This window comes from Hyla sarda, chromosome 1, assembly GCF_029499605.1.
Source record: "Hyla sarda isolate aHylSar1 chromosome 1, aHylSar1.hap1, whole genome shotgun sequence".
NCBI classification, from domain to species: Eukaryota; Metazoa; Chordata; class Amphibia; order Anura; family Hylidae; genus Hyla; species Hyla sarda.
In genome coordinates this window covers 269,181,658-269,199,446 of record NC_079189.1, presented here as the reverse complement: position 1 = coordinate 269,199,446, position 17,789 = coordinate 269,181,658, and the positions used below count along the sequence as shown (strand labels likewise).

The window sequence follows — 17,789 nt, the reverse complement described above, 5'->3', positions numbered from 1 at the left end:
TTTAACCCTTAACTACCCCCATTTGTGAGGGTCAGGTTTTTTTTTTTAAAGTCCCATGCAAATAAATGGGAAATGTATGTTACCATATAATTTCCGTACGGCTGGAGCTATTTCATTACCTGGTACACATATTACGATTCGGGATATGAGGACGGGATGGGAGGACGGGATGGGAGGACGGGATGGGAGGACGGGATAGGAGGACGGGATAGGAGGACGGGATAGGAGGACGAGATAGGAGGTCGGGATAGGAGGTCGAGATAGGAGGTCGGAATAGGAGGTCGGGATAGGAGGACGGGATAGGAGGTCGGGACAGGAGGTTGAGATAGGAGGACGGGATAGGAGGTCGGGATGTGGGGTTGGGATATGACAACAATATATGAGGACTGCATATGAAGTCAAAAGCTTCCTCCTTTGTTTATTTTCCTCCCCAAAAAGGATTAGGAAGGAAAAACCGGGCAACGCCGGGTACTCTAGTCTATATATATATATATAAAAAACTCAGTGTGTGTGTGTGTGTGTGTGTGTGTGTGTGTGTATGTATGTTCCACAAAAACTTTCAAACTGCTAAAGATATTAACATGAAACTTGGCGCACATGTTACTTATATATCAACAACAAACATAGGATAGGTGATTTAACCCTTACTCACCCCCATTTGCCAGGGGCGGGGCTTATGTTTAAAGTCCCATACAAGTCTATGGGAGATGTATTTTACTGCATTACTTCCAAACGGCTTGAGATATTTTGATAATACTTGGTCACATGTTACTTATATGTCCACTTAAAATATAGGATAGTTAATTTGACCCTTAACTACACTCATTTGTGAGTGTCAGGGTTTTTTTTTTTTTTTTAAGTTCTATGCAAATCAATGGGAAATGTATGTTCCCACATAACTTCCGTACGGCTGGAGATATTTCAATAGCTGATACACATATTACGGGTCGGGATAGGAGGTCTGGATAAGAGGACCAGGGTAGGAGGACCAGGATAGGAGGACTGGATAGGAGGTCGAGATAGGAGGACCGGATAGGAGGTCGAGATATGATGATGGGATAGGAGGTGGGGATATGAGGATGGGATATGACAACAATATGTGAGGACGGAATATGAAGTCAAAAGCTTCCTCCTTTTGTTTATTTCCCTCCCCAACAAGGATTAGGAAGGAAAAACCAGGCAACGCCAGGTATTAAGCTAGTATAATCATAAACAGTCATATGCAAATTGCACTAACCCTGGGCCTGGCTGCACATAAATATAAAGCCAATATATATACAAAAAGGATATTTGCAGAAAGCCCAATAATCAGTAAGTTAGTATATGTACACCCAAAAAAAAAATACCATATATTTATATGTTACAATAGCACAAAGTTCCATATGAACAGGTTATTCTATACTGATACACATAAACAGGTGAAACTCAAAAAGAAAAATATTGTGTAAAAGTCCATTGTATTTCAGCTATGCAACTTAAAAGGAAAGTAAGCATGAAGTGCTCCAAAATCTCCTGGTAGACGGATGCGTTGACCCTGGACATAAAGGGGTACTCCACCCCTGGACATCTTATCCCCTATCCAAAGGATAGGGGATGAGATGTCAGATCGCGGGGGTCCCGCCGCTTGGGACCCCCGCGACCTAGGCTGCAGCACCCCGCTGTCATTAATGCACAGAGCAAACTCGCTCTGTGCGTAATGACAGGCAATACAGGGACCAGAGCATCGTGATTCCACAGATCCGCCTCCTTGTGACGTCACGGGCCGCCTCCTCAATACAAGTATATGGGAGGGGACGTGGTGGCTGTCACGTCCCCTCCCATAGACTTGCATTGAGGGGGCGGGCCGTGAAGTCACGATGCTCCGACCCCTTTATCAGTAATGACAGTGGGGTGCTGAACCCGAGATCCTGGGTGTCCCCAGTGGCATCCCCACGATCTGACATCTTATCCCCTATCCTTTTGATAGGGGATAAGATGTCCTGGGCCAGAGTACCCCTTTAATGAAGCACAGAGGAACAACACCAGCAGATGACATGGCTCCTCAAATCATATAATATATTGGTGATTTGGGGTTTTCATGAGTTGTAAGCCATAATCATCAAAATTATGACAAATCACGGCTTGAACTATATTGCTTTGCATGTAATGTGTCTCTCTCATATATTCACCTTTTAAGTTGCATTACTGAAACAAATGAACTTTGTACGATATTCTAATTTTTCAAATTTCACCTGTATGATAAATAGTGCATCAGTGTATATGCCTGTTTATGATTATATTGTGATCATATCTTGATATCTCTCTCATGTTCCCCCACTATACAGTTTTTTTTATATCTTGATGTTTTTATGGGTATTTTTGGGTGGTTGTTGTACATAATACATGTAATTAATAAAAGAGATCTGTATATATAATCATTACTTTTGTTGTTGGCTTTCTTTTAGGTAAGTATCACAAATCATGCTCATGCTTAGATACAATGTTGAGAGCTTGCAGTATCACACATTAGGGGGAATTCATCATTATTGTCTGTGGTAGATGTGTTTTACAATCAATAATTTTCAATTGTGAACATGCTGATTTACGTCAAATTTATTAGCGAGAACTTACCTCAGCACAGTCAATTACATACTGAAAGGAAAAATGGCTGTGTTGTGTGCTGTGTGTTGCTGTATTGCATTGCTGACCTTCTGCTGACCCCCTTTAACTTTCTTATTTTTCTGTATGCTGGGCTGTATAAGGGCTCATTATTTGCGACATGATCTGTAGTTTTTAACCATACCACTTTTGCATATATATGTTTTGGTAATATTTTGTGGTTTTTTTTTAGGATGTGATGTGAGCAAATATTTGGTTATTTTGCTTATATATTGTTTTACGTTTTTTTATTTGTAAAATTGGGATGGACTTTTTTTTTTTTTTTGGGGGGGGGGGCTTGTTTACAGTTGTACTGGGAGTTGTAGTTGTGCACCATATATACAGACACATGTTAGGGCAGCAAGACCAGAGCCTATGTCTCTCCAGCTGTTGCAAAACGTAATCTTCCTGGGCTGCACGATTTTGGAAATGTGCGATTGCACTTACGGAGGTAAAGATTGCGATATATTAAACAAATGGTGAAATTCCCCAATTTAATGTCCAGTCCATTTCATGTCCATACCCCTATTTCATGTCAACTCCCCATTTCACATTTCCCCTCAAATGTCACGTCTATACCCCAATTCACATCTCCTTTATTTCATTTCCACACCCCCATTTCACCCCCCCATTTCATGTCTACACATCCATGTCGCATCTCTGCCCCCCTAGGTCACATCTCTCCCCCCCCCCCCGTCACAATCCTCTTCCCCCCCCCCCCCTTCACAATCCTCTTCCCCCCCCTTCACAATCCTCTTCCCCCCCACATCACAATTGGTGAAATTCACCAATTTATTGTCTAGTCTCCCCCATGTCACGTCGAGCCCCCTATTTCATGTCCACTCCCCATTTCACATTTCCCCTTCAATTTTACGTCTATACCCCAATTCAAATCTCCTTCATTTCACCCCCCATTTCATGTCTACACATCCATGTCGCATCCCTCTCCCCCGGTCACATCCCTCTCCCCCCACGTCACAATCCTCTCCCCCCACTTCATAATCCTATCCCCCCCACTTCACAATCCTCTCCCCCATCACAATTCTCCACCCACCCCCTACCACGTCACATAATCCTCTCCCCCCCCCCCAGTCACAATCCTCTTCCCCCATGTCACAATCCTCTTCCCCCCACATCACAATCCTCTTCCCCCACGTCACAATCCTCTTCCCCCCACTTCACAATTTTCTTGCCCACGTCACTATTCTCTCTCCTCATGTCACATCCTTTTTTTTGAACAGTAGTAAAAGAAAGCAGTGTAAGATGGCCTTAGATGGCCTTGATCTATCCCTTGTCAAATGGTCCGGTTTTAAGAAATATAGGTACCACATCAATCAGTATACATAGTGTTTAAGTAACAAGTATTCATTAACAATTGCTTTTTGTTTTTTGTGTAGACATATAGTCAGCTAGCTCACCCTATTCAACAAGCCAAAGCTATGGGACTTCAGTTTCATTCCAAGATTCTGGACATTGACAATATTGATGTAAGTATATAAACCAATAGTAAGGCCAATTTAACAAAGGAACAACAAGTGTTCAGTGCATGACCTGCTAATGTACACCTATCACAAAAGTACCAAACGTGGGTACAAGTAGAAAAAGCTTTATTGGACATATACAATTATATAAAACATAATTTAAAAAATCAGCAGCAGTCAGATGTGCTCAGATCGGATACATGATATTCTCCCTTAGGTGCCAAAAGTCCATAATTATACAGTAGTATACATGTGGTCACAATTGTTTTGTACAGGTACTAACACTTAATCCCACAATATGCACAAAGGCCTACTTGTAATTTGACATTAAGACAAAATGAAAGGAAAACTGGAGATACAGTGTGTAATAAAAGTCAGTTCAGTATTGGAGCTGTACTGGGGACAAGGGGTGCACTAAGGGAATATAGCTGGAACAGCTAATATCACCGTCTCACCAACATGTCCCCCTCAATAAAGAAACAAGCCAAAATCTACCACACTGTCATCATAGACGTGCTGTTATACTCACTGCATCAGATCACGCACTACCCCTATGCCGTTTCACTACTCGCTTCATCAGGGAGTGTCTTAAATTAGTTGAGACATGATATATATATATATATATATATATATATATATATATACTTGACTAATCAGAATTCACAATACCTATTATTAGTAGCTGTGGACGCCATCTAAGTATGTTCCGGACGCCAGCGCCATCTTGGATCCCGCCGCACATGCGTGCCATAGGGCAATGACGTGTGTGCACCAACGTCATCCTGTACAAAGAGAGGCCCAGAAGTAGCCAAGACTGGTGACCTGTGCTAGGGTACAGCGCCTGTGCACTGCAGACAGGTCTCACATTAAGACTAGATTGCTATACCACTGAGGGATTGCATTAAACACATAATACAGGCTGGCGCAGAAAGGACCAAACTCAGTTACCTGCACAGAAGTACAGCGCATATGCACTGCACCCAATCTTGTATCGGGGCCAAATCAATTATACTACTGAGGCATTACATTAACCCCTTAAGGACATAGCCCATTTTCACCTTAAGGACCAGGCCAATTTTATTTTGGCATTTTCGTTTTTTCCTCCTCGCCTTCTAAAATCCATAACTCATTTATATTTCCATCTACAGACCCATGTAAGGGCTTGTTTTTTTGCATGACCAATTGTACTTTGTAATGAAACCTCTCATTTTACCATAAAATGTACGGCAAACCCCCCAAAAAAAATTTAGGGAGGAAATTTTCATGAAAACCACAACTTTGCACATTTTGGAGAGTTTCGTTTTCACACTGTACAATTTACAGTAAAAATGATGTGTTATTTATTCTGTGGGTCAATATGATTAAAATGATACCCATGGCTAGATACTTTAATATTTTTGTACCGCTTAAAAAAAATCTAAAACTTTTTGTACACAATCAGTAATCAGATAAAATCGCCCTATTTTGACCATCTATTACTTTTCCATATATAGGGCAGTATGAGGGCTCATTTTTTGCGCTGTCATCTGTGCTTTTTATCGATACCACATTTGCATATATAAAACTTTTATATAATTTATTATTCTTTTTTTTTATAAAATGTGACAAAAAGCTGCATTTTTGGACTTTTTTTTTAATTTTTTACGTTTACGCCGTTCACCGTACGGGATCATTAACATTATATTTTGATAGTTTGGACATTTATGCACGCGGCAATATCAAATAGGTTTATACAAAAAAGAGTATAGACACAGCAGGCCATCTGATGAATAACTAGGAGACAAGTGCCAACATGAACATACATAACATAGATCCAATGGGTTAGGTAGGCACAAAGTAAACAATGACTAAAGATGGGAAGCACTGTTAAAATAAATAACGGATTATTCCATAACAAAAGATAGATGGTCATGCATCCTGTAGAGACTCCACTCACCTCTTCCCCAAACGCATGTTTTCACACCAATGCTTCGTCAACGCATTGGTGCGAAAACGCGCATTTGGGGCGAAGATGGGAGGAGTTCCTACAGAGTGCATGACCATCTATCTTTTGTTATGGAATAATTCATTATTTATTGTAGCGGTTGTTTTAGCTTCCCATCTTTAGTTAGTCAATGTTTACTTTGTGCCTACATACCCCATTGGGTCTGTGTTATGTATGTTCATGTTGGCTCTTGTCTCCTATTTATTCATCAGATGGCCTTCTGTATCTATAGTATCGATCCTGATCACGGCATTTATGGTGTTGACAGGGGGAGCGCTCTCCCCCTGTTCACCAATGGCGGCGCCGCGATACGATCGCGGGTCGCCATTGGTTCTTATGCCAGCAGGAGGTCAGATCATGACCTCCTGTCTACCTGCTACGGAAGCCTGTGAGATCCAGCCACAGGCTGTGCTGTGTGCAGCTGATCGGGTCATACTGTGCTGCAGTACAAATGTATGGCAGCATAGTATAACCTGTAAAAATTTTTATAAAAAGTTCTTCAGTAAAAGTATGAAGTGTAGAAAAAAAAAAGAAAAAAAATGCCCATTTCCCAATAAAAGCCCTATATTATCACCAAAAAAGATAAAAAACACAAATCATATACTTAATTGGTATTGCCACGTCCGTAATGACGCTTACTATAAAACTATAAAGTAAATGATCCCTCACGGTGAACGCCGTAAAACAAAACATCAAAAAAAGCACTTACTCAAGCACTTATGCCAATTTTGGTACAAATAGCGGAATAAAAAAAGATCAAAAGGTAGCACGTATGGCAAAAATGATACAAATAAAAAGTACAGCTCATCCCGCAAAAAATAAGCCCTTACTCAATGGCGTCGGACGAAAAATAAAAAAGTTACGGCTGTTGGAAATGAATGACAGAAAAAGAATTTTGCTCAGAAAAGGAAAAAGAACATAGAAAGCTATATAAAATGGGTATCACCATAATCGAACTGACCCACAGAATAAATATAACATCACTTTTACCGCACAGTGTACACCATAAAAATAAAAAAATAAAACACAAATTTTCCAGTTTTTCACAATATTTTGGAGTTTTTTTTCCACAAAAAATCTCAGAATCGCTCCGCTCAGAAAAAGCGTTCTAAAGTTATTGCCATTTAAAGAGATACATGTAAAAAAAAAAAAAAAAAAAAGAGCCTGGTCATTGAGGATATAAATGGGTCTATCCTTAAGGGGTTAAGAGATTAATAAAGATTGATCATTTTGATAATATTTACCGTGTGCTTTTGATTTGGTGTATATAACAGCTGCTACTTACCAAGGTGGCTGCTCAATGTGCCCATAAGACAATACAGAAGGCTGAGAAGAAACTGCACAGAAATTACCAAATATGACCTTGAAGCAGCCACCTTAAAGGGGTACTCCGGTGAAAACCTTTTTTCTTTTAAATCAACTGGTGGCAGAAAGTTATACAGATTTGTAAATTACTTCTATTAAAAAAAAACTTAATCCTTCCAGTACTTATTAGCTGCTGAATGCTACAGAGGAAATTCCTTTCTTTTTGGAACACTGATGACATCACGAGCACAGTGCTCTCTGCTGACATCTCTGTCCATTTTAGCAACCATGCATAGCAGATGTATGCTAAGGGCAGCATGGTGGCTCAGTGGTTAGCACTGCTGCCTTGCAGTGCTGGGGACTTGGGTTCAAATCCCACTCAGGACAACAATAAATAAAGTGTTATTATTATTATAATAACGTCAGCAGAGAGAACTGTGCTCGTGATGTCATCAGAGAGCATTCCAAAAAGAAAATAATTTCCTCTGTAGTATTCAGCAGCTAAAAAGTACAGGAAGGATTAAGATTTTTTAATAGAAGTAATTTACAAAGATGTTTAACTTTCTGCCACCAGTTGATTTAAAAGAAAAAAGGTTTTGACTGGAGTACCCCTTTAACATGAAAATTGCAAGATAAAAGAATACCTGGAACCCATTTTGAAAGAATCCGGCGAAAAGGCCAGAAACCTAGACAGAGCTACTTTCTTCCAAGAGAAACTGCAGCAGGGCAGTAAACCAGAAGAAGACATTAGAATTATCCTCTCCATTCACCAATGACTACTGAAAAACAGAGAAAATCATTAAGAAGAATTGGCGCCTCATACTTAACGGTAACGCTCTAGGCCCCTTTCTACCCAGTAAACCACCGATAGTTTACTCAAGAGCCCCAAACCTAGGGATCAAAGTGGTACCATCGATTAAGAACCCTAAAACAACAGAAAAAACTGAAACCTGGCTGAAACTAAAAGATTTCTTTCAATGCGGGACCTGTTTGAACTGTAGAGCAACCAATTTCCCCAGGAAAACATGAAAAATCGTCTCTGTATTAAATGGTTTTGAATGGGAAATCACTGACTTCCTCACATGTAACAGCAAAGGCGTAATATACATAATTGAGTGCCCATGTGGGAAACAATATATTGGAAGAACCAAAAGACAACTAAAAGTGAGGATAGCCGAACATATTTACATTATCAAAAAAGGCTTGAAGAAACACCCACTTTCCATCCATTTCACAACACACCACAGCAATAACCCTGCAGGACTAAAATTTATCGCCATACAAACAGTCAAGGCAAGTTGGAGAGGAGGCAATTATACGGTTAAAATGTCTAGGGCAGAGACGAGGATGATTTTCGACTTTGAGAGTATTAAACCAAAGGGACTGAATGCAGGATGCAAACTTTTCAGGTTTTCTATATTTCTATATTTCAGACATTTTTACTGCCTTTTTCCAAACCTTTATATATTTTATACTTTTTAAATTTTATGCCATTTTCAAAACCTTTTTAGACTTTATTCTATTTTTGGGGGTCACCGTGTTGGAACACCACTGGTCATGACAGGCATAGAGTCTGGCTGGTTAGCACCCCTGTGTGCCCAGACCTGACAGCCCCGCCAGCCAAGCACCGATCCAGCTATTTTATAAGCACATACATCACCAAATTGTCAGACCTACTCTTCTACGAACCTGTAGGAACCCAACTGTCTTACCCCAAAATCCTATTTACAATTAAATTCCTTTACCCCAATAAGTCCCACATTACCCTACATGTATACCCTTAGTGTAGTATTTTTTATTGATCCAATGTATCCTTATTATGCATTATCGATATACCTTTAATTACCTTGATTTATTGTATTTTATATATTTTTTTTTATTACTATTATTATCCTTATTTTTTTTAACTTTTATTTTCTGTATTTCACTTTCTACAGTTTTATACACATATGTATTGCACACACCATTATCCACTAACACATATTTTATCCTATTTTATTATATTTTATTACTATCTTCACTCAGCCCCCCACACAATTAATTTCACATTAAATTCAGATACCACCACCTTTTTACACTTTTATTCTATGTTTATACACACTCATTCTTCTATATTCTGTATATATTTGACCAAACTACCACATATGAAAAACTAAAGGAGATACACCCTATGTGATCCAGCAGCCTTTAACCCATTCCTCAATATTCCCCACACTGCTTACTTCATAATCCCATTCCTTCCTTTCTTCCTTCCCAATCCTATAATTTAGGATTTTCCTAGTATTGTGACAGAAAATTTAGATTATATAAAGACAGGAGGCAAGTATCCTATGCATATTCCTTCTTTAATTTGCTCAATAGCAGAAAGAAAAAATGGTAATAACAATTACCTGAGAAAGGAAAAAAGGTGACTGGTTCTCTAGGTCTATGGGGATTACTATAGTGATGTTCTGGTGAGATTGGGTGGGGGAGTGGTAGGGTGTTGTCAGTGTGTCTGTATATATGGGATGATGGTTATGGTAGAGTGTTATATATTGTGAATGTGATATGTATGGTAATGAATGTACTAGAGTGTATGGCGGTGTATGAGATGCTTTGAAAATGTATGACTGTGTGTGTGTGTATGATGTGTGTATGGCTGAGGCGTGTATGTTAGTGTAGCTGTGATAGAGGTTAGGTGTGATGGGTGAATGTGAAGAGGACAAAGAGAAAAAAGGAGAGAGAAAGAAGGAAAAGTGGAATGGTTTGTACTTGGATGCTTAAACAATTTATTTGTTATAAGATGACATACAATATATGGAAAAAAGTGCTGGGCCCTAGCACTTATGTTTTCAAATACACAATAAAAAATAATAATAATCAATAAAAAACAAATTAATATATATAGTACTACACTGATAAATACCAAGTCAAATAATTATACCATAGAGTCAGTATTCAATAGCCATAAAGTCAATAGTTCAAAGCACTGGACAGAAGCTCTGCTTCTCAAGTAACTGATGTTAATATTCACGTATATTGTCCAGTATGTCCCACTGGACCATGTACCCAATTGGCCAATGCCCAGTATTGGTGCTGCGACCGAAAAAAAGTTAGTAAATTATCCACGGTACTGCGACCGTACTTATGCAGTGTCTCCAATGCAAAGGTGAAAGAAACAATCAATTGTAAAGTGAAACAAAGTTATGGATATAGCGGTACTGCGACCGTGGGAACAATCTCATCCCGTAGAAACCCGTTTCGGACCTGCTAGGTCCATCCTCAGGAGGATGGACCTAGCAGGTCCGAAACGCGTCTAGTCCTAGCATATCAAGCCAAGCACTACTACTCTCAAGCACTGCAACAACTAATCTAACCCTGAGGCTAAGCACAGACCAAGGAAATCATCCTAGCGCGCCCGGGACCACACACGCGCCCATCACCACCAGCTCCGGTCACCGCTGGCCGGTACAGCATAATTTCTTCACCTGCAGAGAGGACGGACACCGCAGAAGCTACAGGAAGCACCGGGTGAGTGGTACATAGTACCTGACATCTTCTCCTCCTTATCTGCTTACCTATATTTGCAACTGCTGGAGCCTCCTCTGTCTGTTCCACCACGGGACCGCAGTACATCCTGCGGCTTTCCCGCTCTGCTGTATCCAGCGCGGTCGCAGCACCGCCAACAGCTATACTACTACAGGCTTGTATCCTTCTCATTTCACAGCCGCAATAGTGCTATATCGGATACATTGTTTCTACGGGATGAGATTGTCCCCACGGTCGCAGTACCACTATATCCATAACTTTGTTTCACTTTACAATTGATTGTTTCTTTCACCTTTGCATTGGAGACACTCCATAAGTACGGTCGCAGTACCGTGGATAACTTATTAACTTCTTTTCGGTCGCAGCAAACCATTCCACTTTTCCTTCTTTCTCTCTCCTTTTTTCTCTTTGTCCTCTTCACATTCACCCATCACACCTAACCTCTATCACAGCTACACTAACATACACGCCTCAGCCATACACACATCATACACACACTCTCACACACACTGTCATACATTTTCAACGCATCTCATACACCGCCATACACTCTAGTACATTCATTACCATACATATCACATTCACAATATATAACACTCTACCATAACCATCATCCCATATATACAGACACACTGACAACACCCTACCACTCCACCACCCAATCTCACCAGAGCATCACTATAGTAATCCCCATAGACCTAGAGAACCAGTCACCTTTTTTCCTTTCTCGTACTAATTGCCATTTGGCTATATAGGAGATTATACCTTGACTGAAGTTCTCGGTCACCACAAACAGATAAAGTACATCTCACAAACCTATTTTTTCAATAACAACAATCTGCAGAAGAAAAAAGCTGGTGGAAGATCACCTAGCAACCCTATGCGGCTCCCCCCTTTTACACTCCACCAAGCACATCACAGTCTGTCCAATATAAACTGGCTGCAGCTCCGCCTCCTCCTCTTTCTTTATGACTCGCAGCCAACGGGACAGGACCAGGACGCATGTCCAACTCGAACACCACCAACAGGGTGAATTCAAGAAACTACCATCCACACGTCAATATCCTGAAAAATAAGGGAGGGATGATACTCGCCTCCTGTCTTTATATAATCTATATTTTCCGTCATAATACTAGGAAAATCCTAAATTATATGGCAGACAGGAGTCTCCTATCATATGCAAGTTCAAAGCACAACTGAAACATAACATAGAAATGAAGGCCCTATAGTACTGACATAGAATCATGATGTTCAGGCCTAAAGTAAAAAGTCCTAAAAACGTCTTCCGACGACCAGTCAGCTACTTTCAACATATCAAAAAGCGAACCTCGTGTCTGAAAGACCTTGGTAGAGATGGTGCTCCTCGTAGGGTGCGCCTTAAAAATAGCAACATCGATACCCGCTAACGACACAGTCTGCTTCACCCAACGTGCCAACGTAGGGGAAGAGACAGGGATATGCGGAGAAAAGAAATGAGAAGTTGCAAACTCTGGTCAGGCCTTAGCTAGGCCGTCCTTTGTTCGTAAGACTTCAAACAGCAGACCACGCACAACTTCGGATGTGTAGGAAAACACAGATAGAAAACCGTATGTAGATGCGTCTTCATGCAACGATAAACGGAGAACTGAACTCCTTGTGGAGTAAACTCTGTGAGATATCCAGAGCACGCACGTCAGATATGCATTTAATAGAAATCAGACAAAGCAACATAGTCAACTTATAAGATAACAGTTTAATAGGTAAGTTGTCGTTGTCTTCCCAAGTGACTTGATAATGGGAAGATGGCGTTCGTTTATACTGAATACCTCTCATAAGCTTACACACCATGGGATGTTGACCAGCCAACAGGCCATCCACCGATCAGCATGGGGACCCGGGCTTGCTGGGAGTTGTAGTTTTGAACCCTCTGGAGGTCCGCAGGTTGAAGACCACTGCGGCCTTCGACATCATCCAGACCCCCCATCCCCTTTAGTCTTGTACTTACCTCCGCTCGGCGGGATGTTAGGGTGCACTGGTCCGATGCTGCAGGACTGTCCGGTGGGGAGGTCGTCCGGTGGGATAGTCGTTCCGGGCTGTCCATCTTCACCGGGGGGGGCTTCTTCTCCGCGCTTCAGGCCCGGCCGCAGAATATTCACGTTGCCTTGACGACGACGCACAGGGACGTTCACTAGCAACGTCCCTCTGCATCGTAGTCAAGGCAACGCCTCTATTCCGGGCCCAAAGTGCGGAGAAGAGGCCCCCGGTGAAGATGGACAGCCCGGAACGACTATCCCACCGGACGACCTCCCCACCGGACAGTCCTGCAGCACCGGACCAGCGCACCCTAACGTCCCGCCGAGCGGAGGTGAGTACAAAACTAAAGGGGGTGAGAGGGGAGGTGGATGATGTCGAAGGCCGCAGTGGTCTTCAACCTGCAGACCTCCAGTTGTTTCAAAACTACAACTCCCAGCAAGCCCGGACAGCTGATGGTTGCCCGGGCTTGCTGGGAGCTGTAGTTTTGAAACATCTGGAAGTCCGCAGGTTGAAGACCATTGTATCAGACATTGACAAGCGGTGATGATGATGAGGGGGGGGGCTGATGACATGTGGTGATGATGACAAGGGGATGATGAAGGGGATGATGAAGGGGGGTGTGGGATGATAAGGGGATGATGAAGGGGATGTGGGATGATGACAATGGGATGATGACAGGGGGATGATGAAGGGGGGTGTGGGATGATAAGGGGATGATTAAGGGTTGTGGGATGATGACAAGGGGATGATGAAGGGGGGTGTGGGATGATGACAAGGGGATGATGACAGGCGGTGATGATGAAGGGGGTATGATGACAGGGTGATGATGATGAGGGTGTTAATGGCGGGGGTCTGGATGATGACGGGGGGATGATGACAGGGTGATGATGATGAGGTTGTTAATGACGGGGGTCTGGATGATGACGGGGGGGATGATGACAGGGTAATGATGAAGGGGGGGATGATGACAGGGTGATGATGATGAGGTTGTTAATGACGGGGGTCTGGATGATGACAGGGGGGGGATGATGTATTTCCCACCCTAGGCTTATACTCGAGTCAATAACTTTTCCTGTGATTTTGTGGTGAAATTAGGGGCCTCGGCTTATATTCGGGTCGGCTTATACTCGAGTATATACGGTACATATGTGTTACGGACTAGTTTGTCCCACTGCAAAAGAAAAGCCGGATTATTACACACCAGTTCACACACATAACAATCATTGCAACAGTGAAGGAAAAATAGCGTGTGGTTTGGGGGCATAAAAGGAAAATGGAAGAAATGAAGTGAAAATAAAAGACTGAATGATTAATGTGAATTGGACACCATGAGAGGGAATGTGGTGTGAATGGGTACCAAAGGATAAATTAGTGAGAATGATAAAGTGGTAGAATGCTAGTATAGATAGCGATAGAATTGTAGTTGTTTCTGTGGTTGTATTTATGGATATAGATAGGAGATCATGTCAGATACATAGAAATAAATAGATACAAATAAAAATAATTGAAATAATGAAAATAGAAATATATATAAATAATAATAAAAATGGAAAAATTAATTAAAAGAAAAAATGGATGATTGAAAATACAATTAGGATAAAAAATAATAAGAAATATAAACAAAATATAAAAAATAAAAAAGTATATAAAAATAATAAAAATAAGTATGAATATCTAGATGGATAGGGGTATATAAATGAAAATAAAAGGAAAATTAGATGATAGAATACGGATATAGAAATAGTGTTAGTAAAGATAGAAATGAATGAAAATAGATGGGATAATAATGCAGATGTATGTGACTGGTGGAAATGTCAGATTTACTAAAAACAAAAATGAAGATAAATTAATGGTAAATATTGAATAATAAAGTGACAAGTGTGAATAATGTAATAGAACACCTGTCATGCAGAACCAAAATCATAAAACACATATCATACAGAACCAATAATGTCTTGATACCTCAGACGACCAGATCTCTCACACATCAACACTGGTCGTGTAACACGCACTTTTGAGGCTAAAATTTTTAGCCTAAAGTCTATGTGCGTGTTATATGCCGATACACCCCCAGGAAAGGCAGGGGGAGAGAGGCCGTCGCTGCCGGCTTCTCTCCCCCTGCCTTTCCTGGGGTCTAGAGCCCTGCTGCCGGCCCTTCTCTCCCCCTGGCTATCGGCGCCGCTGCCCGTTCTGTCCCCCTGACTATTGGTGCCGGCGCCCCATTGCCAGCACCGATAGCCAGGGGGAGAGAAGTTGGGCCGACAGCCAGGGGGAGAGAAGGGGCAGCGGCACCCATTGCCGGCGCCGCTGCCCCGTTGCCTCCCCCGATCCCCGGTGGCATAATTACCTGTTGCCGGGGTCGGGTCCACGCTGCTTCAGGCCTCCGGTGTGCGTCCCCTGCGTCATTGCTATGCACAGCACGGCGCAGCGCATGACGTCATAGCAACGACGCAGGGGACACACGCCGGAGGCCTGAATCAGCGCGGCCCCGGCAACAGGTAATTATGCCACCAGGGATGGGGGGAGGCAACGGGGCAGAGGCTCCGGCAATGGGTGCCGCTGCCCCTTCTCTCCCCCTGGCTGTGGTGCCGCTTCTCTCCCCCTGGCTATCGGCGACGGCAATGGGGCGCCGGCACCGATAGTCAGGGGGACAGAACGGGCAGCGGCACCGATAGCCAGGGGGAGAGAAGGGCCGGCAGCAGGGCTCTAGACCCCAGGAAAGGCAGGGGGAGAGAAGCCGGCAGCGACGGCCTCTCTGCCCCTGCCTTTCCTGGGGGTGTATCGGGGTATACACGCGCACACACGCACCCTCATTTTACCATGGATATTTGGGTAAAAAACTTTTTTTTCCCAAATATCCTTGGTAAAATGAGGGTGCGTGTGCGTGGTATACCCCAATAAATACGGTATTTATTTCTATGTATCTGACATGATCTCCTATCTATATCCATACATACAACCACAGAAACAACTACATTTCTTTCTCTATGTATACGAGCATTCTACCACTTTATCATTCTCACTAATTTATCCTTTAGTACCCATTCACACCACATTCCCTCTCATGGTGTCCAATTCACATTCATCATTCAGTCTTTTCTTCATTTCTTCCATTTTCCTTTTATGCCCCAAACCACACGCTATTTTTCCTTCACTGTTTGCAATGATTGTTATGTGTGTTAACTGTTGTGTAAAAATCCGGCTTTTCTTTTGCAGTCGGACATACCAGTCCGTAACACATATGTAAGGAAGAATGTATTGTAATGTGTCACACACCAATAAGTATCCATTTATTATTTTATGTATACAAAAGGAATAAGACAATAAGTTGTATATATTTATTTATTTCAATAAACCCTGCTATGAGGATTCCTCCACTAACCAGGTTTTCACTGTCAAGTCCACTCCACAGGTTGATTTTATTTCATTAATGAAAAACACATGTGGACCTACCATTTATAAAGGGATTGCATGCATTATTTTCCAAACAATTTGCCTACTGAGGAAGGGGTCGGTTCTAGCACCCTGAAACGTGTCTAGGCTTACATTTAGTCTGAACAGAGCGATATTTAGATGCACTGCCTATGTTGAAGCCGGCATACAATAACTGAATGAAGCTGCCCACTACACATGTTGCAGTAATCAAAGAGTTCCACCTACCCTTGTGGATCGTGGCCAACTTCTTGGTCGGCAGCCTCAGAGTGGCTAACTGGGTATTCACCAGGAACCAGTACCGGTGTCAGCACGGATTTCTTTTCGTTGACCAGAAATCCTAACTCTGAAAGGAGGGATAAGGTCCACTGCACATGTCGTACTGCCAGATGGCTTGTGCATGCCATAATCAATATATCATAGATATGAAGTGCAAAATTCGACCCATACGTCAGGCGCTGTTCCAATTTCCAAGAAAAAATTAACGTAGCCAAAGCAATATGGCGGTTAAAGTGCCAGCAGGCACTATATTTATTTGAGTAAGAACCAATGACGCGTTTCGGAGGTGGAACCCTCCTTCCTCAGATTGGCATGTGCAATGAAATACAGACAAAATATTTATAGGCAAACAAAATGGATGCCAGGTCAAAGTGGGAGGAGTAGAACCCTCCCACCAACACCATGACTATCCGCATAAAACATTAAAAACTAAACAAATATCACACCATAAGTAATAAAAGGCATAATGCATAAACATTAATACATAAAATATGCATGAATATAAAAATATAAAGCCATGACTGTAAGGTTCAGCATGCCCATTCACTTCATGACCCAGCAATGCTATATGCAAGAGAGGCCGAATGAACATCCTTGTAATTAAACAAATAATGTGTTACTTTATTCCTAAAGTGAGGCTGGATGGAGTGAAGAGACACTGTAAGAAGCCGTAGGGATTTGTTGTAACAGATAGTGTTTATGCACAATCCGCTGTCACTGCGAAAAACATGTATGGCTAATATGTGCGGGCATCTGACAGGGGCATTGTCTTGAACTTATGATGTGATATTTGTTTAGTTTTTAATATTTTATGCGGATAGTCATGGTGTAGGTGGGAGGGGTCTACTCCTCCCACTTTGACCTGGCATCCATTTTGTTTGCCTATAAATATTTTGTCTGTATTTCATTGAACATGCCAATCTGAGGAAGGAGGGTTCCACCTCCGAAACGCGTCATTGGTTCTTACTCAAATAAATATAGTGCCTGCTGGCACTTTAACCGCCATATTGCTTTGGCTACATTTATTTTTCCTTGGAAATTGGAACAGTGCCTGACGTATGGGTCGAATTTTGCTCTTCATATCTACTTCACTGGAGTGGGTTCCCCATTCCTGTAACCCAATAGGCTTT

The 17,789-nt window shown here is 41.9% G+C and overlaps 1 protein-coding gene across 6 annotated transcripts in view; it reads left to right on the top strand.

Annotated features, from left to right (window-relative positions):
• TIMM44 (translocase of inner mitochondrial membrane 44) overlaps window positions 1-17,789 on the top strand; it is a 443,715-nt gene that overhangs the window by 311,738 nt on the left and 114,188 nt on the right. For all 6 annotated transcript variants that reach the window (XM_056572218.1, XM_056572200.1, XM_056572226.1 and 3 more), the window contains exon 11: window positions 4,035-4,124. In XM_056572218.1, the coding sequence (XP_056428193.1) occupies window positions 4,035-4,124 (90 nt within the window). The remainder of the gene's footprint in view (window positions 1-4,034; window positions 4,125-17,789) is intronic.